The sequence below is a fragment of the Bos mutus genome, chromosome 22, assembly GCF_027580195.1.
Source record: "Bos mutus isolate GX-2022 chromosome 22, NWIPB_WYAK_1.1, whole genome shotgun sequence".
NCBI lineage: Eukaryota > Metazoa > Chordata > Mammalia > Artiodactyla > Bovidae > Bos > Bos mutus.
Genome location: NC_091638.1, coordinates 66,088,191 through 66,109,748, shown reverse-complemented (window position 1 = coordinate 66,109,748; position 21,558 = coordinate 66,088,191). Strand labels below are relative to the sequence as shown.

Below are 21,558 nucleotides of genomic sequence, written 5' to 3'. Positions count from 1 at the left end.
CTCAGGGTCACCCACATGTTGCAGAGTTGGGCAAACTCAGGTTTCCTGATTCCTAAGTCAGTCTTTTCTCAACTAGGTTTTGCTACAGTAACTGGGAGAGAAAGAGGGACCCACACCAGTCCTGGATGCACCAGTTCTGTCCAGTTCAATGTGGGAAGAAGTCAGGAACCATTAGTTAACTTTCTTAGGTTCAGGAATGGGAAGGTATGCAATTTACAAGTGGTCTCCCTACTGGGAGGAACGTATGCTCACCCTGATCTGAACCAAATGGCCCCAGAGCAGGAGACCAGGGCTCGGAAAACTCAACATGCAGAGACATTGAAAAGTTTCAGAAAGTGTGATTTTTATAAATTCTACTGCAAATGAAAACCTTGTGGACAAAGTCACCACTTTGATCTTCTCAGATACAGTGAACACCGGCCAAACTGTTTTAATTTCCGAATTTATTAAAATGATTAACCTCAATACTGCAAGTGCATGTACAAAATATTTGTAAAAAATGTTTTTTTAATGAAACGTTAAAGAACTTACCTCAAATGCTGAAAAAGTCCTTTTTTTTTTTCATTCTTTCAGTACAAGGAATACATTTTATCTCAAAAGTATTACAACTCAGCAAAACAATTTAAAACAGTAATTTGAAAAATGATTGAAAATTGAATACTTTACATATATTTCTACGATCGTTTCCTAATTCTTACAATGCCACAATCTTTACCAATCATTGCATAAGCTCAGGCTAGAAGTTTTATTGATTGCAACCTCTTCCAAGTGGTCGGCATTGTGTGGACCTGGCCGTTCCACACAGAGTCCTACAGCACAGGCAGGCCAACTCCGAGGCCCCTCACTGTAAAAACGGAAGTCAGGTTTCCCTGGAAGGCGTCGGCCACGGCTGCCGAGCGCTTGTGCATACCACCTCCCGAGGCAGTGACCGCCGGGCATCACTGCTCCGGACCCACGGGAAGGTTGGCCCCCAAAGACGGGGCCTCAGTAAAGTTAAATGTCATAAATAAGTTACTAAAGTTAAGCTTAAAAAATGGAGAAAAGTGGGAAATGTAGTATTGTTACTTTTTCCTTTAAGACTGAAAATTCCTGAAGTGGCTATCGTTGGTATTCCAAAAGAATGGTTCAAGATGTCGTCTCTGAACCTCTTCCAGACTGCAAACTAGGTGGGGTTCCCACCAATCAAGGTGACCCGCTGTGCTCCGGTGCTTCCCGGACGCAGGGTCTAAGCGTGACCTTGGCGCGTGAGCCCCCCTGCCACCCCCCACGGCCACCCAGAGACTCGGGAGTGCTGGGTGAGTCTGTAAAGTGCTCTGAGTGCTCGGGGACAGACCTGCAGGGCCGCCCGACTTCGAGAGGTGAAGATTCTAGATGGAGTGAGCCAAGGGGGTGTGAGTGGGCGAGGAGGTGGGCCACCTGACCCCACGTTAATACCTGAGGGGTGTAACTGCACCGTACAAACAGGGACGAGACGAGAGGAGACCACGGAAGTAATTCCTTCAAGGACAGAAGGAGGGGAACATTTTAAATTCAGAGAACCTTTACGAATATTACCAGTTTCTATTTGGAATCTACCAGCAATAGTTTTAAGGAACTTAACTTAAATTATGTCCCCAAGAACCCAGAAGCTGGCAGGAATCATGAAGTCCTAACAGTAAGCATTGAGGTTTTCCCATTGGACTGCTCATTACCTGCAGAGGCCTTTCAGTATCTTAAGATATGGGCTACTCTTCTAGACACTACACGAATTCCCTAAATTGATTTTACTCAGGAACACTGTATATCCGAAAGCACATGTACACATTTCCCAGAAATAGAGACCCACTGGTATCAAACACCTGCTACAGATTTATATTCTCAAATTCTTTGTCCAATGATTTGTAAAATAATTCAGAGAAATGGAAGGTTGGTATTGAACATAAAGTAGTAATCAAAAATTTGCTCATTAAGTTACTTAAAAATTAATTTCTCTTTTCAAAGTGCTTCAAAAACAAATTAAATCTGACTCCTCTTTTTTGTTTAACTGATAATATAGTAAAAAAAAAAAAATCTTTGATATTTTCAAACATAAACTAACATAAGCCAAGAACTCCCACTGATGCAGTGCTTAAAACTATATATTTATAATTTCCTATTTTATTGGCATGAATATTTCTAAACTTAAAAACCTTCCTGGTAAGTTCTTTTAATTTCTTATGACAAAAATTTCTCACAACACAAATATTTACAACATATACACTGTTTTCAGTTCTTTACACTGAATTTCAAAGACGAACATTTTTATAGGTTACCACAGAACAAAAGCTGTGACTCATGTTTTTATTTCATAAACTATTATAAGTTAAAGTGAATAGTTTTTTTTTAATATTCCTTGTAGCATTTTACAAGTGCAACAGAAAACTCGAAGACCCAAATTAAGAGAGCTGTAGTTCATTAGATAAATGTTGCTTGTTGTAGTCACATTGTTCACAGCAAATTTTTTGAAAAAATAAGCACCAATCATTCTTGCAAAGAACAATTTTATCTAAAAGGATTGAAAAGTGTTAAATACAAGGTCTTAATTTACATGACAAGCAATAAATACGCTGCATCGAAACTCACCCTGCGCACTGCTATCCTTGTACATGTAATGCACTGAAAATTAGCTGTCACGCATGTAACTGTACTTTTTTTTTTTAAAGAAACCAATTTGACTCCCACCCAATGGTCTGCTATTTAACCAAGGTCACAAACAGTACACCTGGGCCAGCAAACAGTGTGAAACTGACAAAACTCCAAGGGGGAAACACCTAGCAAATAAATCAAAAAGCCAAAGATCATTGCTGGTGATATTAGCATATACTAGAAAACCTTAATATGCTGCCGCTATGATTTGTTTTAAATTATTGTTTAGTCATATATTAAAGAGCCAGTTGATGCTTTTAAAGTTAAAAAAAAAGAAACTGTGTAGCCACATTATTGGTTTCAATGTCCTGTGTGGAAAGTTGCTATCACTGTACAATTTTGCTTGAGCCTTTATTTTACAACAGGGCTTTACCTCTAACTTAGAATTGCACATAAGAAGGCTATTTAAAAAGTACAATAAAAATTTGCACAAATCAGACTTTTTTAAGAAGAGTCAGTACGCTGTACACTTTCTACAGTATTATGCTGATAAGTGAAGAGACAATAGAAGTGCTGCCACTAAAACGTTTTCAGTTGAGGAATAATTGACTGGAATTTTTTATTTCTTTAAAGTAGTTATCCCGGGTCAAGTTAAGACCAAGAGCTTATTATGCGTTAAGCCTCAAAGACTGATCTTCTCTCCTCCTGGAAGAAATGTCAATATCTATAGAGTCTTTCCCAACTATGAGCCTCAACCGCTTGGCCGGAGGCAGAGGGATAAAATCGTCTTCAAAGTCATCGTCATACTCCTCGTCCTCGTCCTCTCCCTCCGAGGAGGAGGAGTCGTCTGTGCTCTCCTCCTCGTACTGACTGTAGTCATCCACTTCCATACGCGACTCCAGGAGGGACAGGGGGTCACTACAGCACACGCCGTTTTCGTGAAGCCCCTCGGCGTACGGCCCCCTACTTTCCTCGTCCCGCTTTAGCTGGATTTTTAATTTTGTTGAACTACTGCCTGATCCTGAGTTAAATCCATTGTTAAGCTTTGCTACATAGAGGTTATTATCATTTTCATGGTCTTTACTCAACTTGATGCTGATTTTTGAAGAATTCATCCCATCACTCTCTTGGTCATTTGCCTTGCTGCTGCTGTCATGACGTCTGCGAAGAGTCAACTTGGGAATCCCAGAGTTATTTTCCAGGATTAACTGTGCGTCATACCTCGTGATCCGCCTCTTTTTTTTACTTTTCGCAGTTCGGAAGCCGTCTTTTGTTTTGAAGCTCTCTGACGTCACCATGGAAGCACTGACGGGCGAAGGGGCCCAGTCCGCGTAGCCCCCGGGCACGCCCTCCACGCCGCTGTGCTCGCCCGAGTCGGGGTGGGCCCCAGCCGCCTCTGGCCCCGCGCCGGCCCTGCCCGGGGACTCGTGTACGGGACTGGCTTCCTCTGCCTTTGCCAGCTGCCGCACCAGCTTACCCGGCTGTGACTTCTTTTTGGACGTGCTGCTGTCGCTCTTAGGACACCTGGCTTCCCCCTTCTGTGCAGCTTCGTGGGCCAGCTCTTCGTCCGGCGCCCCGGGAGCGGGCTGCTCGCCGCCATCTGGGCAAGGTTCTGTCAAGTCACTTCTGTAGCCCTCCAGCGTATTTGGTTCAAGCTTGATGTCGGAGGTCTCCTTCAAGGTCATCCTCGTCCTCACGGACCGCCTGGTTGTGTAGGTGCAGGGGGCGCCCTCCGCGTGCGAAGGGGCGCCTCGCTCCGAGTTCTGTCTGTGCTCTCTCGCAGCGTGTCTGGTTAAGCACCCACTGGCCACCGTGGCCTCCACTGGTCCCTCTGGCTCCTTCTCTTTTTTAATGGGCAAATTTTTGTACAGAACGACTTTAGGCTCTTTCAGTACCAAGTTTCCCATTTCGAGTTTTCTAGAAGCACTCTTCGGCTCCAGCCGTTTGCAATGATTTCTTAATTTTATCTTTGATAGTAAAGGCTTTGCAGGTTTTTTCAGTTTCTTTGGTACCCTGGAATTATTTATAGGAGTTAGCTTAGATGAGGTAGAGTTGGGAGGAGCTGGAATTCTTGACATAGACTGCCTTGTTAATGTTCTGCTCTTGCTGTTCTTTTTTACACCAACTGAAGATTTTCGGTTAGAAGCTGTAAAGTTAAAAGAAAAAATAAGGGTGAAAACCAGTCTGGGTAACCCAGTAACGTTCAACAAAACAATGCCAAGACCCAGACAATTAGTTGTGAAGTGTTTCAATTCCACACACAGGTGGTACACAGGCCCCAAGTAAGCTTCTGTCTGCACACAAGAGATTCCTATAGTTTTTCTTTACATTATCCCTCTAATTTCTGCCTCTAACTTAAGAAACATCGATTCACGTTCCAGGTAAGTAAACTCAGGGTTAAAGAGTTCTTAGCACAGCAAGGACCTAGATTTCACTCTAAGCTTGTCAGGACACTAGTCCAAACTGAGGATTTCTTTTCCTGGTTTAATATTTTACTGCAGAAAATACTTGAAGTAAAGCTAAGCAAAACTAGTATTTTTTTCGTTCATAAATTCTTCTTAAACTCATCATTTAAAATGTTTCCAGAATCCATTATTCATTAACTCAAAGCATAGTACTGGACCAGTAATCCAGAACAGCAACACTAACTAAAGGGCTCCAGGAGACAAATTCCATCACAATGTCTTCAACTGAGAAAGAGATCCTAAGAACCATATACAGAATGCCAGGCTGGATGAATCCCAGGGTGGAATCAAAAGACTGCCAGGAGAAATACCAACAACCGCAGATACACAGATGACACCACTCTAATAGCAGAAAGAGGAACTATAGCGCCTCTTGTGAGGGTGAACAGGAGCGTGTAAACACTGGCTTAAGACTCAACATTCAAAAAACTAAGAACATGGCATTCGGTCCCATCACTTCACGGCAAACAGAAAGGAAAAAAGTGGACACAGTGCCAGATTTTCTTTTCTTGGGCTCCAAAAGCACTGTGGACAGCAGCTGCAGCCATGAAATTAAAAGACTCTTGCTCCTTGGAAGGAAAGCTATGACAAACCTAGACAGCATATTAAAAAGCAGAGACATCACTTTGCTGACAAGCTATGGTTTTTCCAGTAGTCATGTACCGATTTGAGAGTTGGGACTATAAAGAGTGAATGCTGAAGGATTGATGCTTTCAAATTGTGGTGTTGGAGAAGACTCTTTGAGAGTCCCTTGGACAGCAAGGAAATCAACCTGGAACATTCACTGGAAGGACTGGTGCTGAAGCTGAAGCTCTAATACTTTGGCCACCTGATGCAGAGAGCTGACTCTGGAAAAGACCCTGATGCTGGGAAAGATTGAAAGCAAAAGGAGAAGGGGATGACAGAGGATGATGGTTAGATAGTATCATCGACTCAATGGACATGAAGATGAGCAAATCATGGAGGACAGAGGAGCCTGGTGTGCTGTAGCCCATGGGGTCTCAAAGAGTTGGACACAACTTAGCAACTGAACAAGAACCGCATACTGTCACTCCCAGTAGCTGTTTACCCCAAATATCGCACTGTTGAAACTGTTCTCTTCAGGGCTGTGAGCACCTGCAGAGACTCTGAGGCTGCAGGGTTTAGTTCACCCCATCCCTCCAGTGACTGCCCGCTGCCGACTAGACTGAGAGAAGGAAGAGTGCACAGCTGGAGTCACATTCTGGGGATGGGGGGAACCCAAATTCCTTCTTCTGGACAAGGATCCCAAAAGGCTATAACAATCCCTGTGGGGACAAAACCTGGAAACTAATATGACAGCTGAAGGGCTTCTCAAAAGGCTTACATGTGACTCAAGGCTAAGTTCCCTCCATGGTGAACCTCTTACCCTGCCTTCTGTTTTTCTCTCTACTTACACATTGGATCTGTTATAGTGTTTTACAGGAGCCCTTTTCTCCATGACTTCGTCTGCTTCCCATCCCCCACCTGAAGACCTCTTCCCATCAAAATACCTCTTTAAATCATTCACTAGGGATGTTGAGGTGACCAAACTAATACTCACCACCTCTTAGGAGAAAACAGAGAATGAAAACTAGTTTACTACGGCTAAGCCCAGTACACTTCCCAACAAAACTATCATTCATTCCATGCTGGGGGTCACCCAGGGCAACTGCTGTTCCTTCTGCATGGCTGAGCAAGTTAGGTTACCATTAGGTCATTTTTATTGAGAGAGGAGCAAGAATGTCTAACAGAATTCCAAAAGTATCAGGCCACCAAGAACAGAAGTCTCTGTACTAAGGAACTGGTTCATAAGTGGCTTTGGGATCTCCAAACCAGCAGAATCCCAGGAACAATATCCCCTGACTGAACTAAGAACACACTTCTCCCTGCAGGCTGCCACCAGTGAGGCAACTTATTCTTGGAATAGTAGTAGCAGTAAAGTTTGGCGCCACTCAACTTGAGAACCATCGTATCATGAATTGGAATTACCCAGAACTTGCCAGAAATTATTTTTAAAGTATAAGGATATCCAGGGAATCCTTTTGCTAAAGGATTTCTTTATGCTTACAAGGCTTCCTACAAGGTGAGTGGAGGTGTGTTTATTGATGGAAATGCACCAGTGTTCTGGTGTTCGTCCTTCTCAATGTGGTTGCTGGGTGACCTCTCCATGGCTCTTCCAGCACCATTCTATGACCAAGCTTCACGGTTCTTGTTTCAGACCTGCAATCACCCCTCTGCAATGATTACATACTTCTTGTATCCTTGACAGCAATCCCCCTGAAGTTTGGATCCAGTTTATTGCCCTCAAGAGCGAGCTCTGGCCATCTCTCTCACAGCCTCCTTGCCATGAAAACCCATGAAGACTTTTCAGTTGGGACCTTTGCTGTTTCTCTGCAGGAGACACTGCTAGCCACTCTTCTTCCTGAGCGGCCCCTCTCCTTGGCTGTTCACGATAGCCGTCCCCTGGCCGTCTCTCTGTCCCTGGCAGTCTTCCTCCATCTGCCCTGTGGCCTGCACTCCGCAGGCCTCTGTGTCCTAAGCCCCTTCAAAACTCAGTCTCCCAGGGATAAGTGGCCCCTCTGTCCGGGCTGTCCACACTGACATGCTGGCAGTCCCCATACAGCGTTCTCTAGCCCAAATCCCTCCTTAATTAGAGATTCACCTCACCAGATGGCCCCGGGACCTTGGTCTCCCTCTAAGGTGGTCTCCCAAGCCCCTCGAAAGCCAACATGCCCAAAGGGAGCTCGCCACCAAGCCTCACGCTCCTCCTCCTGTTCTCCATCTGGTTCACCGCCGGCACCAGGCAGTCAGCTGCCTGAGCAGCAACGGGGAGATCACCCCTGATGCCGGCCGCCACATCTCCAAGAGTCCACTTCTGCACTGTTGCCGGACCCACCTCCCTCTCCATTCCCAATGCCACCATCTCCTGCCGTGACTCTGGCGCCGGCTCCCACCTGTCCCTGCCCCTACTGCTTCCCCAGCATTCCACTCCCCACCACATAGCCCAGGGTGATTTTCCTAGGACTTTCAGTCACTTCTGGGCTTGAAACCTTCCCATAACCTAAGACCTAAGAATAAAGTCCAAAATTTTCAATTCCGGTCACATCCCTTCTATTCCAGCTTTGATGACTATTGACTCAAATCCTACACTGCTCTTCACGTCCTCATCTGGGATGTTCCCTCTGCTCTGAGTACGGTCCACTTGGCCAACTTCTCATCCCATTTCAAGACTCAGCTCAGCAAACACCTCTCTCAGGAAGCCTTTCATGACTTTCTTGACAGGTTACCCTCCTATGACTCCTCATGGCAGCTGAGGTTCTCCACACTCGGCACTTCCTTTTAAGCCCTGGATGAACCTCACTTGTGTGGTGATTCTGAATCTGGGCTCTTCCCGTTGCACTCCTCCTTCCAGGAGGCTGTTAGCTGACTGCAGTGAACCACTTACAAAGCCCTTTAGTACGTTTGTGTTCTAAAGAGCACAACAGAGACTGTAGGCGATGCTATATCTTACTGCAGTAGAGTTCACTTACCTATTTATGTATTTATCGGTGTATTCTCATTTTGTTTGAAAAGCATTATCTTATCAAAAGCCCAGCTCAAAGGTGTGCTCAAGTCAAAGGACAGAAATAGCACAGCTGGTGAGACAACTGTGAGCAACGGGACTAAGTGCCCAGGGCTCTTCACCGTCCCACAGAGGTGCTGCTACCCTCTCTTGCACAGGGAGTGCCAGCAACAGCAGGCTGAAGGCGAGGCGCTGAACTAAGAAAAGTCTATCAAGAGACTGAAGATCCCGATATAGCGGAGGCGGGCAGGGTGGTGCTCCCCTGGCTTCAGCACTCACACACTGTGTGGTACCCTTCCCTTGTGGGGGCAAACCCCAACCGCATTAACCTGGACAGTGATTTGAGGTGGAGACACACACCCTTAGCTGTTAGTATATACTAGGTACAGTGCAAGATGGCCAAATTAGTATGACCTGAATCCTAATAAGCATTCTTTGAAGTAAGAGCTATTACCCCAAATGAAAACCAGGTGCACGTGGACTCACGTGCCTGTCAGGAGTGTCCATTTGGTAAGCGGCAGAGATGGGATTTGAACTGAGGTTTGTGGCTCGATGTTGACCACAGTCACGTGGCCTCTAAGGCACACCACAGAGCCATTATGGGGCCAGTGCCAGCTCCTGGTAAAGGACCCACGGTATGGCTATCGTGGTGACTTCAGGATGTCCTCAAAATCATCAGGCAGCTCTGCGTGGGGTTCAAGAATGACAGCCAGAAACAAGCACAGTGAAAAAATGCCAAAGCACCCCAAAGGTTTGGGCTGGATCCATGCCTGCCCTGGAAGAGCCTCAAACATACACACAGTGGGACCAAAGGAACATGAGGCCACACACAGCTCGAGATGTTCACAACATGGGGTCTAAGGACTTGAGTTCCAGGAATTTATCAGGCACCACAAGCAGGCTCCGCTTCATGGGACCACCACGGGCATGTCTGCCTGAACAGGGTATTGGAAAGCATTAGGAAGCAGCCTGTAGGCTCAGCAGAACAGAGCATTCAAACTCACTAGAGATGTCTGTGGCGGGAGAGAGAGACAAGTGGTGGCCCAGTCCATCTCCAGGATGGGTGCTCCTTAGTCAAGCTGAATGAGATGATTCCGCTGGGGGGAGTCCTCTGGGACTTGCACTCACACCCTGAGGCAGCACTGTGGGGAGTGGCCCAGCCACTGAGGCACAAGAACCAAAAAACCCTGAATCGTCTATTAAGAGCGTATAGTTCAGGTCTGTGGACTCATTCTGTGAACATGGCTCTCTTGTCTCCTCTCTGGATGCTAAAGCAAACAGTCAACTTGTGGTTCTTGAGAAGATTCCACAACAGGAGCTGCATGGAAGGAAGAATTTTTCTTCCAACTAGGCAAAAATGTTTCTTTAAGAAGAACGTGTATGTTGTTCAAAGAAAGCAGTTCCTCTCCAGCTGTGAGCTGCTGAATTCTAAGCAAACCGCAGGATAAGATGGGTACCTCCTATTTGTACACTTGAGGTTCGCCCATGCTGCCCAGGAGAAAGGCTGGACAGCTCTGGCCTTGCACCCACTGCAGACTCAAAAGGTCATCCTTTCAACAGGTAGAGGAGCATGGTCAAGACACAAACACCAAAAGAAATACAGCCTAAAAGAACACTTGGAAGAGCCTTAGAAATATTGCTACAAATATACTTAGTGAACAAGGTTCTCAGAGATGGCTGGAGTAAGCCTCGAGCTCCTTCAGAGCCCCTGGCCACGTCCAGTAACTGTCTCATGGCCCTCACAGTTACTTACACCAACCCTTGATTAACTCAAGACAGCCATTCTGTAGAAAGGTAATCTGAATACAGGAAGCGCCCTAATATGAGCAGCCACAGTAAAGTGCTAGTTCTAGTCTGTAATGCTGAGACCACTGCTCAAAGGATCACCTGCCCCCTCCAGCCTTTAGGAAGTGGCAGTCAGCTCCTCAGTTACTGTGCGCTGGCTGGGTTCTGGAGCTGAGGCCTGAAGTCCCTGACAGAAGGGCCTGACCTCTCTCTTTAACAACAGCAGACTTTGAACACATACTTGCTTTATTAACAAATATTCCTGAGATGGTCACATAATAGAACACTCAGCACCTTCCAAAATTTTTTTTTTCCATTTTGATCTTTTAAACTAAGTGGTGTACTGAGTTCAGTATCTGTACATCAGTAATAGAGTTAATGCATCAGAACACAAAACACCCCCACCAACGTCACGAGCCATGTGGACAGTGTCGGGGCCATCTCTACTTGCGGATGGCGGCTCACTCCTAAGTGTTATCATGTAGACACTTATTAAAAGGGGCTTCAGAAGTCTCCAGTTTCACCAAGGAACCAGACTCAGAAAACAAAATGTTGATTATGCTGCATTTATTATTAAAACCAACAGTCAACAGTGAATGACAAACTAACTGCTCTTTTTGTTTCACTTTGGACGTTAAAGACTGAAGAGGAACAGCACTGCCTTCCACTCTACAGAGGTCAGCCCTGGCCTCCGACTCCAGCAGCAGGCTGATTCGGAAACTCATGGCAGTGACGTTCACCATCATGGGAGACACCGTCCCTTCTCTCTGGGACTTTCTGTAGTGGAGAGCACCCAGAGGTGGGCTGAAAACATCAGAAGACAGGAAAGAGAGTCTAAAATAGTCAGACCTCAGAGGGTACTTACTGCTCAGAAGTATGTACAGACATTTATAGTGCTAAAATAGGCATATTCTGGGGACTATCAAGTTAAAACTTTAAAATTTTATTCCTATCAGAGACAAGAAAGACTGAAGAGCCTACTGCTTTAGTGGCCACTAGAGCAAACTGGTGTCACCCAGATGAAGATCAGCAGCGATCAGAATGGTTCCAGGATGTCAAAGCTCCACAAACATGACGTGTTTTCTTATGCTCACTGGGGATTTCTTCTTTCTTTTCTCTTTATTCTTCATTCTCTTTTTCCAGTTTCCATTAGGTCTTGCCCCCACAAGCCACTGGGATCTTAAAGCTTGTCCCTTTCTCCTTTCCATCTCTCTTCCCACTTTCGGCAGTGGCTAGGACAACTCATCACAGTACAGTGACATTCAAACTGCTGCTCTACCACAACTCTGAGTCTGGGGACTGGTGGCTTGGCGAACTGGGTCAGTTCATTCTGAAAACGGCAAGTGGGCAGTAAAAAGGTGGAAGCCTTGAGGCCAGAAGCTACGAGCCCCCAAGTCCACCACCCCTGCTAGCAGACTGGCCAGCGCAGAACACGCAAGCGCCTGTGTGCTGCTGCCCCGTCCTCTGGCTTCTCGCAGACCTAACAACACCGTTACAGAGAAACTCACACCGTGAAAGCTTTCTGTCAAACATATGATGACCCTGGAACACATGACGAAGAAATTTAATGTCCTGTTACCAAGTATATTCAAGAAAAGTAGACAATTGAGTACCATCTGGAATCTGGAGGCATGATACAGGCTGCTTTGTGCTTGAATCACTTCTAGAACCTTGCAGTGCTGGTGAAGTGCATGAATCCCAGGGCTGCTCTCAATGTTCAAAAGATCAAAACTACTAAAGCATGCTTTAGAAAGCAAACTCTGTGAAAATACTTAAAAAATAAAAAAAGACACGCTTATGGAACCTCCCCTACTTACTTGCGTCGTTTCTTCCCTGAGTGGTGTCTGCGTCAGTGTTGGAGCTGACAGACTGACTGTCTGAGTTTTTGCTGCTGTCACCTAACTTTTTAAGCCTATTTAAACGTTTATCTGTTTCTCTGAGTCCGTATTTGCTATTGATAACAGGAGCAGGCGCAGGCAGTCCCACTCTGGATTTAAAAGCACCAGTTCCCCGTCTGAAAAAGAAACAGCACAGGTTACACAAACAGCATACTCACTGCCGTCAGCCTGGTTGCTGAGAGCACCTGTCCACATCACATCAGCAGGTGAGATGAACGGATGAGGTTTAATTACTGCAAGCTGCCAAGTCTAGGACTCTCGAAATAAATATGGAGATAAAATTAATGCCCCAAAGACTTAAAACACTTTGTTATGACTATTGTCAATCACTTGAGAAGGTATTGGACCTGCAGAATTTCAAGTGTAGGTAAAAATAACCCACCCGTTAATTATATCCTAGCTTTGTTCTACATAATTGAACACTCCATTGCTGAATATTGAGAATGCAGAAATTAAAAGAGAAACTAGAGAATTTCCATAAACTAAGTCATTACTTAGAAGATAACGTTAGATACAAATAAATTCTAACTGAAATTGTGTATTAGGAAGGCTAGGCTATCTTAGTGAAAATCTCATTTCTGGAGTAATGAAAACTGTAAAATTCCTCCTTTAAAGTTACTGGATGAACATCATTAACAAAATGTTACTAAATAACAGACATTAGAAGACCTGTTTTTACCACTAGCTAAGATGATGTGTAACCTGCTTTGATTATTCCTATTGTTGTTTAGTCGCTAAGCCACGTCCGACACTTTTGTGACCCCATGGACTGTAGCCCTCCAGGCTCCTGTCCATGTGATTTCTCAGGCAAGAATACTGGAGTGGGTTGTCATTTCCTTCTCCAGGGGATCTGCCTGGCCCAGGGATCAAACCTACCATCTCCTGCATAGGCAGGTGGGTTCTTAACTGCTGAGCTGAAGAGAAGCCCAAGATGGGCCATACTTACTTACAAAACAAATGATCATGGGTGGAATTATCTGGAAATTGATTTTTTAAAGTAAAATGACTATTCATCTGCTTCTCTGCTTCCTTGATTTCTTCTTTTTAACTTATGACAGTGATATGTACTTGCTGCAACAGGTGAGACCATCCCTGGCTCTGCCTCCCCAAAGCGGAAGTTCCCCGAGCTTCCCAGCCGTCTCCATGTGCATAGCTCCGGCACCTGTGTTAACCACCTGCCAGCACCTCATCTGCTGCTCTGCCGCGAGCTGCACACCTAGACCCACTGCTGTTTCTCCTTAAGCAAAAAGAAACCCCAAATCGGTAACACCACACACTCCACTCAGCAGGCAGCTCTCCTCCTTTCCTCCCACCCCAGCTCTCTTATCGCTTTATTGTGCACAAGCACTTCTGAACGCAACATGTTTTGAAAGCTGTACCTTTTACACAGACTAAACATATCACCATCTACTCAAGCACTAGATGTGATGACTGAAACCTGTAGTGTTTTGGTGTCTGCCTGCCACCATGAACACTGCTGCTACACTGCTCTTGAAACCAAATCCATACTAGCCAGTGTGCTATTTCCACAGGACAGATTCTTCCATATGGAACTGACTGCCAGATAAGAGGGTGCTATTATTTTGAACAAATATTGCCAGAATAAGTTCCCAAAAGGCTAAAGCACTTTACAGCCCTACTGACATTGTGTGAGGGCCGGTCTCTCCATATCCTCACCCGCAGCACGGGGTGTACTTGTCAATGTTACCGATCTGACGGTGAAAACGAGTATCTCGCTATTGTTTTACTTACCTCGTTCACAGCTATCATTTTCTGTGTGGCATCCTCCATACCCCTCTTTTCTCCAGTGGAGTCTATCTTTTCTTTATGAGCTCTAGGAGCTTTGTGTCCCTGGGTTATTAACGTGGCCGTATGTGTGCTTTTTCCTCCCTTCCAGTTTATCATTTATCTAACTTTTGCTTTTGGCTATTCAAAAATGTTCATACTCACCATTTCTTATACTAACTTCTTTCAGAAAATTCCACTACTAAGTTTAGACATATAAGTCTAAAATTTTTCTAATCATTTTACCTAATTTTTAAATTTAAGATTTTAATCTATTTGGAATTTATCTTGTATATGATATGAGATGGGAGGTACGCTTGGTTTTCTTCCAGACCCATGATGAATTATACCACCACCTTTTGTTAAAGAAATCATCATTTCCCTACACATGGTATTAAGATCTCATACACACCGAGCTCCGCTTCATGTCCTCTTATCTATTTGTTCATATCTGAGCCAGTATCATTAGGTTTTGAACACAATTATTTCACAGAAATTTTTAATACCTATTAAAGCAAAGTGGCCCTAGTATACTGCAAAATGTGGTCACCATCAGACATACTCTCATACACTTTAAAATACTTCAGTCCTTCATATACTTATCATACTTTAAAATACTTTGGTACTTCATATTCTTCAATCCCTCACTAGATTTTATTCTTCAAATTCTCGAGAGTTACATTTGCACTATTTACTGATGAAAAGTATTACTACTGTGTCAGGATGGTTACTGCCCAGAAGCATGCATCAAATATCTTTTGGACACTGCACCCATGATGTCAGGGCCTTGTAAACACTGCACTCTCCCATCTTCACCAGGCCCCTGTCTTTACCCTTCAGCAGCCAGCACACCACGTGTCCCTTCACAGCACTGCTCTCACAGCTGGCACTGTGCTAGCCTCGTTTACCCTGCCTGGACGAGGTTTAACATGAGAACTATTCAGTAACTAGATGATGAGTAACTGAACGAGTTCCTTTGACTGGTCTCATTCTCTCACCTAATTTCTGGAAAGGCAGAAACAATTTGTTCCTGAGGATTTCAAGAATATTCCCAGACAACCTTTAAATCAAACTCTCCAATAGTCTGATAAAAGCCGTGCCTACTGCTCCATATGAGCCTTTCCATTTAAAAGCGATTTGCACGTTTCTATTTATTCCTTGTACTAACCCTGTCGAGTAGGCACGATCAGCCCACCTGACCTGCAAGAAACAGTCTCAGGGAGAGCTAAGCTGCCCAAGGAACATGATGGCACGTGCAGTCCTGAACCAGTGGCAGAGCTGTCTCACGGCTGGTGTGGACTCCTGTGTATGCAGTTACATTGTAGGAAGACTCCTAAACATATTCAGCGTATCATTTGCTCCATTCATTCATTCACCAAACAGTTATCAAGCACGTAGTCATTACTACATGTGAGGTACTGTTTTGGATGCTAGCAACATAGCAATAAATGAAAAAGATAAAAATCTTTGCCTTCATGGAACTTACATTCTAATAGGAAAATGACCAGAAACCACAAAATACCTTTACACCTAACACCTGAATATTAACTGTGTGTTTTATGTACTTCTTGTGAGATAAATGTGATCCTCACAGCAACCCTGTGATACCCTAGTGTTATCTCCATTTCATAGATGGTATAATTAAGGCACCAAAGCAGCTAAGCTGCCCAAGACCACACAGCTAGTAAACTGCAGAGTCCCAGGATCCCAACGTAGGGCGCTGATGTCAGGCCTCAGGTCGGGCTATGCCATGCTGTCTCTGCACAGTGGCTTAAAGCGTTATTCGACTGTAATTAAACGACTTTGTGGGTTAAAGGGTCTTTTTGTGGACTGGTCTACGATTCAACCAATGTCTGAACCATTTTTTTATTTTATAAAAAGATAAATTGTATCCCCCCACACTCCCAACCCCTCCTTTCCTGCCATCCTTTCAAGTCAAGGGCCTGGGAGCTGGGAGAGAAACTGCTGGGGCTGTGCCACGGCTCCATGCCTCTGCTCTCACGACACAAGAGACCTCTGGCTGCCCAGAAAGGAGAGAAAGCCGAGCTCTGGGGAATCAGCATGTTTCCCAAGGCCAGGAGGCTGGCAGCTGGGTGTCCACAATGAGAGAAACAGCACCGCCCCCTATCTGCTCCCGTGTGCAAAAAACATGAAGCGGCGAGAGTGCAGGCTCTGAGTCAGGGTGAGGTGGGTCTCTGCACCCGCAGTGTCCCACTCTACTATCCTCTCCCAGGACGGCCGAGGACTGAATCCAGGAGAGTAAAGCACCCGGTACCTCACACAGCACGTAAAACGGGTTCAGTGGATCTACGTGTGCTCACTGAAGAAGAATGTATATATGTATACACACACGTATAACTGAATCCCTGTGCTGTACAGCTGAAACTAACATGATACTGAGAATCAACTATATTTCAATTAAGAAACTAAAACAATAACAAAACCGAATCCAGGAGTGCTCCCCCTGTGGCTATGCCAACCCAGACAAGCCAGTGAAGCTGCCTCTGCGAGCTCTACAAACACGTTGCCACCAGATGAGCAGTGTGGACAAGGAGTCCCGCTCAGTCAGACTTGGGGGGTTTCCACAGGAGCCGTCCTGATGTGTCACAAAAGGAAGTTCCTCATCAAGCAGTAGGACTCAGAAATCGCGAAGAGCACGAACATCAAAACACAGGACTTCCAGAAGACACAGCCTGGGGTCTTTAAATGAGTATCAGTGGCGACTCTCACCTGCCGCTTTGGAGCAACCCCGCCCTGGAACTGTGTGTGCGTCTCCCACTCTCTCCTGAGCATATCTGTATTCTGACTCACTCAACAGGGTAACAGCTGGGAACGACTGTAACATATTAAAAGGCCAGGCACTGGCGCCCCTACATAGTTCTGTCTTCTTTGGTTTTGCTCCTGTCTGCTGTCCTGGGTGTGATGCTACGGGACACAGAAGACTATCCCTGCCATCTAAACGATGAGAAGACGGCGTACACTCATTCTCACAATCATCAGGCATCAATCGATACTTTACCTTTCACAAGTGTAACACTCGCAGAACTCATTGTTTTCTCCAAAAAACCCATCTCCATAATAACAAGAAATTTCTTCTCCAGGTTCAATATCTCTTAGGGCCTTCACACATGCTGTATCTCGACCAGTTGACACAAACTGAAATAAAATGAACTCATTAAGAAACGCATACCTGAAGCAAAGACAAAATACTTGAGATAAAGTATTTTTTATGCTTACCTTACAGTTAGGTCTGCAATCTGAAAAATGTCCAAAAGATAAAGTCAATTAACTGTAGATAAGATCTGAAACACGAACAATTATAGAAATCTGAAATAAGCTTTCCACATAATTTTCCCAACTTTTGATAGAAGTTTTTGATCTCGAGTTAAACTACAAGAAGACTTATTTTCATAAGTTTGTGCAAAAACAATTTCCATTTCCAACCCTCTTTTAAAGGAAGACAGTTAAGGTTACTCTCAGTTATAGCAGCGCTACCCAACACTAGAGCTAACACCTCAGAAACAGAGCTTACCATGGTTTATAAATGCAGCAGGACCAAGCCAGAGCTGAGCACAGTTTTTCCTTGTGGAATACATGACACTGAAGTCGTTTTCTCCATGTCTAAGCAGCATGTTCTCCTCAATTTCTGAAAGTTCGGCAATACAACCCACCAGTAATTCTATTTTGTCATTTCGTTTCCTATTTAAAATATGTGATGGTAAAAATTACTAGTAATTATAAATAATAAGGCTTCTTTTAATAAAATAAGCCTGTCCAATAAATACCAGGAATTGAGAAGACCTAGCTGTGCGTGTTTTAACTGACTCACGCTGACCACACCTAGATAACCTCTCCTCTTCCCTGGAAGCCCCCCAGCCTCGCGCAGCTGCCTGATCCCTACAGGAGACCAGGAAGGCCTGCAGGCACCGTGCTACCTACACCTCAGAAGCCCCTGTGCTCTGCAGGCAGGGAGGACTCAGAAAGCCGCTGCACTGAGCTCAGCTTGCTGACCCTGGAGAAGGACACAGATGAGCAGCAGCAAAGGGTCAGGAGCACCCAGAACTGGGGTGCCGCCCCCTGGAGCACCACCAGCCAAATGCAGCGCGAGCCCATCACGCACCAATCTAGAGGCTGTGGGAAGAAAGGCAAGTGGAACTGGTCAAAGTACTTTCAGCAGCATGTTTTAACCCAATACAACCCAAATGCTATTTCAGCAGGTCAGCAGTGTGAAATACGAGTGAGAAACGCAATATAAAATCTGACATGTTTATCACAGCTGCAGCACTTCTCAACTCATTAAGACCAGCCACATTTCAGAAGTCCAATAGCCACGCATGACTGGGGCCACTGTCCTAGATGGTGCAGTCAGAACCCAAGACCTCAAACCTCACACCCACCTGCCAGGCAGGGAGCCACGAGAGCCCAGCAGCAGGCTGGGTACCATCCCATGGCAGACAGACACGCTCACTCACGTACATACACATTTTTCCCAAGAGGCCAGGAGTCAGGCTCTTTAACATTCCATTTTCAGGTAACTGACCCTAACATTTTTGCTATAAAAAATGTCGGGGGTCATATAAGAGAGAGGCTACAGGTTTCTTCTTGGGGGTAAGGCAGGGAATAGGCATTCTTCTTTCTAATGAAGAAAGATATAACCACATACTCTCTTTCCTGTATGGCTCTCACCCCTCCTACCTGGGGTCACCTTCACTGCATGTGTTTGAGCTGGCACACACACGTATTTTCAGCAGGCAATGTGCTAATCAGTTTTTACACATGAAAGTCCTTGGACCATTAGAACTTCATATGTGACCTTTCTTACAGGCCAGTGAAAGACTGATTCTGGAAGCTAGGTCGTCTAACCCCACAACCCCTAACCTTTCAGCAGTCCCTGAGCAGGCATCCGGACTTGTTAAGAGGAAAACACAAACCACTTGGCTTAGAGGTAGGACCTGGTTCAACTCAGGCTTCCAACTTCACCACCGTCCCAACCCCAAGTCACTGGGTTGAGGCGCTGGCCCTGCACTGGCTCCTTTAGGGCGAGCTCCAGTTTTAGCCCTTCCCACGCTTTCTTAGCACAGGAATGGTAATTTGAGACAGAACTTTAAACAAGATTATTTTATGGGTTTACACTAGTATAATAGTTACCACTCTTTCGTTGCAACTATTTTGGCTCCATTTTGTTCTGAAGAGTATCTATTACAAGGCAATATTTCAAATCCACTGTCAGTTGCAAACATTCGCAAATAAATAAATACCTAAAACAGAAAAAAATTTTGATACTTACTTCACACTAAATTATTTATCTTGCTAGACTCTCAGAATTATAAAAGCAAACCACCACCATCAATGAAAAAATTTAAGATTAAGTAACAAATATTGTTATTTCAAAATTTCACGTATTTGTATACTTGGTGACTTGGCTATGTTACTCTAAAAGTTCACAGAAAGTTTCATTTCTAGACAACGAAGTCTTCTCTATGGATAGTCATAAATTAAGGTATTATTAGACCTTCATATTAATTAGTTTTATGAAAACTGGATTTAAAATGTCAGTGTTCACTAAAATTTACATTTTAGTTTCCTTTAATCTTATCCAAACAGAGAAACATTAATTTTTTCAATAAACTCACATGTTCCTTGAATAATTTCTCCTGCATTTTGTTCTTGTTGAGAAAATAGTGCCGTGCCCATTCTCCTGAAGTCAGACATTTGAAGGCTTTCTCCAAGTGCTCATCTTTCTTAAAACGTTCAATTACTTCTTTGAGTTCTTCCTGCCTTCCTTTAATAGGCCGAAATCTGAAAGAAATAAAAACAACAACTTTAGTTATCTTCCATCATCCCTGGGCCACTGTTAAAAGATCTTGAGAAAAAAGTAACCTAAAAATAACAGCCAGACCTAACAAGAGAACAGTAAGTAGTCTGGATAACGAGTACTAAAGTAATACTGATCACCAAGAAATACAACTTCCCTTCCTCAAACTGCACTTTAGTATTTTTATTTCAGTGTTATCTCATTAACCAAGAGGTGACCAGGTGATTCAAATGAAAGCTAATTCAGACTTTTAACTGTCACCCAACTTGGGAGGTACAAAACAAGAGATCTAGGATAGAGTTCATCTAACCGAGTTGGAAGGACAAGAATTTTTTAAAACATGCAAAATCAAGCCAGAAGAGTGCAGGGCACTGAGCTTTAGGAGGAGGATGAAGTAAGAAAAATTATGCCATAAACAAAAACACCCTCCATGTACAGTTAGAAGAACCCCGAACTAAGTCTCCTGACAGGCCCTGAAACACACCTGGATGGATGTTCTACCAGCCACGTCAAAGGAGTCTGTGATAACTGCATTCCAAGAACAAAAAGCGCGCAAGAGTACAACTTGAGGGGTGGTGCTGTTGTGGTGGTGACGAAGGAAAAACTGCTGGGGTAAAATTTCAGAAGGCATCTTCGTAAAATCAGCTATGACGACTTCAGAACACTACATGGCCAGGCATGTCAAACACAGGATACAATCCTGGCCCAAGTAAAACTTAAGTTTTACTCATTTTAAAGCCATGTTCTCAATGAAATGTGCACTACGATTAAAAGTTCTTGGAGCTTGACTTCAAAACTTCTTCTCAAGTTAATGTAGTTTATTTTAAAGCTTTTTAAAAAATTAACAGCCAACAAAAAAAAGGAATTACAGACTGCTCTTCAAGTAAAATACATTAAGATTCAGTACGATTTTAAGCCACAATATTTCACCAAGGATTATTTTTAGGTGCTGTGCATACAGGTGCTATGGTGAAAAATACAAGCTAGACGACGTGGCTACTGTTCTACGGAAAACTTTGCTGGGACTGAAAGACGTATTCGTGCATCAAACAGAGAAGCAAGGATCAGTGTGCAAATACACATTCATGTGGTGCAAACAACACTGCTGCAGCACTTCACAGTGCGGAGGTTATAACTAAAGCATGGTTTGGGGTTGACACTGGTATGGACAAGGAAGAAAGTGGTGAATTTAGATTTCTAAAGAAAAAACAGACTATTGCTAGAGGCAGGAAGGAACCAGGAGGAGGAAGGCAAAGGAGAGAAATTCTAAGCCGAGGACCTTAGCAGAAATTCTAAGGCTTGATTCAAAGAGATGACCAGGGCTGAGGGAGTCAGCTGGCGAGCAACAGGACAAGGAATGTTACAGAACAAGGAAGGGCAAAGATGCGAGGAAGAGAATAGGTATAATACAATTTACTGGGCAGGATCTTCAGAGGCCTTCAGGTGGGTGAGCACACTGACACCTCTAGAAACTCACGAGCCCCAGACTCCAGGGTTAGGAAGCTCTCGCGACTCCTAACAGAAGGATCCAAAGGAGCTCTAGAGATAGTACATGAAGAAACAGTGCCCTATTTTATTTCCCATTTCAATCAGTTAGCACACCAGCCCTCACAGACAGATGGGTGCAAGTCCTCTGGACAATTC

General features: G+C 44.4%; 1 protein-coding gene across 7 annotated transcripts in view; it reads right to left on the bottom strand.

Annotated features, from left to right (window-relative positions):
* Nucleotides 1–417: 417 nt before the first annotated feature.
* KMT5B (lysine methyltransferase 5B) overlaps nucleotides 418–21,558 on the bottom strand; it is a 53,815-nt gene continuing 32,674 nt past the window's right edge. For 6 of the 7 annotated variants that reach the window (XM_070359728.1, XM_070359723.1, XM_070359725.1 and 3 more), the window contains 7 exons: nucleotides 19,733–19,898; nucleotides 19,248–19,357; nucleotides 17,632–17,798; nucleotides 17,337–17,356; nucleotides 17,119–17,255; nucleotides 12,234–12,430; nucleotides 418–4,750 (listed from right to left, as the gene is read on the bottom strand). In XM_070359728.1, coding sequence (XP_070215829.1) covers nucleotides 3,273–4,750; nucleotides 12,234–12,430; nucleotides 17,119–17,255; nucleotides 17,337–17,356; nucleotides 17,632–17,798; nucleotides 19,248–19,357; nucleotides 19,733–19,898 — 2,275 coding nt within the window. In that variant the 3' untranslated portion in view covers nucleotides 418–3,272. The remainder of the gene's footprint in view (nucleotides 4,751–12,233; nucleotides 12,431–17,118; nucleotides 17,256–17,336; nucleotides 17,357–17,631; nucleotides 17,799–19,247; nucleotides 19,358–19,732; nucleotides 19,899–21,558) is intronic. The other variant, XM_070359727.1, reaches the window with a different exon arrangement.